General features: G+C 38.5%; 1 protein-coding gene across 1 annotated transcript; it reads right to left on the bottom strand.

The window, feature by feature from the left end:
* Nucleotides 1-6: 6 nt before the first annotated feature.
* LOC107105024 (oocyte zinc finger protein XlCOF6-like) lies at nt 7-1023 on the bottom strand (the record flags this gene model as incomplete). The annotated part of the gene is made up of 1 exon (XM_015405140.1): nt 7-1023. A coding segment is annotated over one exon (841 nt), but the record flags the coding sequence as incomplete, so codon positions are not given.
* Nucleotides 1024-1028: the final 5 nt, after the last annotated feature.

Below are 1028 nucleotides of genomic sequence, written 5' to 3'. Positions count from 1 at the left end.
CAATGAGCGCTAAATGCCATGAATTCATCAGACACGATTTTCTGTCGGATCAGAGGAAGAATTGGATTCAGTGTGTCTACGGCTACTGTGACTTCTTATGTGAAGAAATCAATATCTTTAAGATGAGTTTCATGTGTCATGGATTACAAAAGTTACTCCCATGAGTCATGCGTTTAGTTAAGTTAGTCAAAACTTTCGCTACTGCAAACTGTACGGGAGACGGGCTCTTCACCTGTGTGACTTTTGAGGTGTTTATTTAAAGAGGTTTTTCCAGTAAAACTTTTGCCACATATTGTGCAGGACAAAGGTTTCTCATCAGTGTGAGTTATCATGTGTGCAGTTAAACTACGTTTTACAGCAAAGCTTTTTCCACAAACTGTACAGGTGAAAGGCTTCTCACCTGTGTGAATTCTGATGTGTTCAGTTAACCTACAATTTTCATTAAAAGTTTTGCCACAAACTGTACAAGAGAAAGGCTTCTCACCTGTGTGAATTCTGACGTGTTTTTTTAAAGAAGTTCTTCCAGTAAAACTTTTGCCGCACATCATGCAGGAGAAAGGCTTCTCACCAGTGTGAGTTATCATGTGTGCAGTTAAACTACATTTTACAGAAAAGCTTCTGCCACAAACTGTACAGGGGAAAGGCTTCTCACCTGTGTGAGTTCTGATGTGTTTATCAAGATTAGATTTGTGAGTGAAGCTTTTTCCACAAGTGTTGCAAGAAAAAGGTATTTCATCAGAGTGAATCTTGAAGTGTTCAGTCAAACTACTTTTTATAGTAAAACTTTTGCCACAAACTGTACAGGAGAAAGGCTTCTCGCCTGGGTGAATTCTGATGTGTTTATAAAGAAGAGATTTCCTTTTGAAACTGTGTGGACAGGACAGACATTTGAATTTCTTCTCAACAGAGTGAACTTTAATGTGTTTTTTAAGGTCAGATTTATAAGCGAAACTGTTTCCGCAGGACAGGCATTTGAAAGGCTTCTCACCTGTGTGAATTCTGATGTGCTTATTAAGGTGAGATCTGTA

This window comes from Cyprinodon variegatus, unplaced genomic scaffold (assembly GCF_000732505.1).
Source record: "Cyprinodon variegatus isolate N-32 unplaced genomic scaffold, C_variegatus-1.0 Scaffold2011, whole genome shotgun sequence".
NCBI lineage: Eukaryota > Metazoa > Chordata > Actinopteri > Cyprinodontiformes > Cyprinodontidae > Cyprinodon > Cyprinodon variegatus.
Note: the sequence above shows the minus strand (reverse complement) of the source record. Positions and strands in the feature narration are given on the sequence as shown.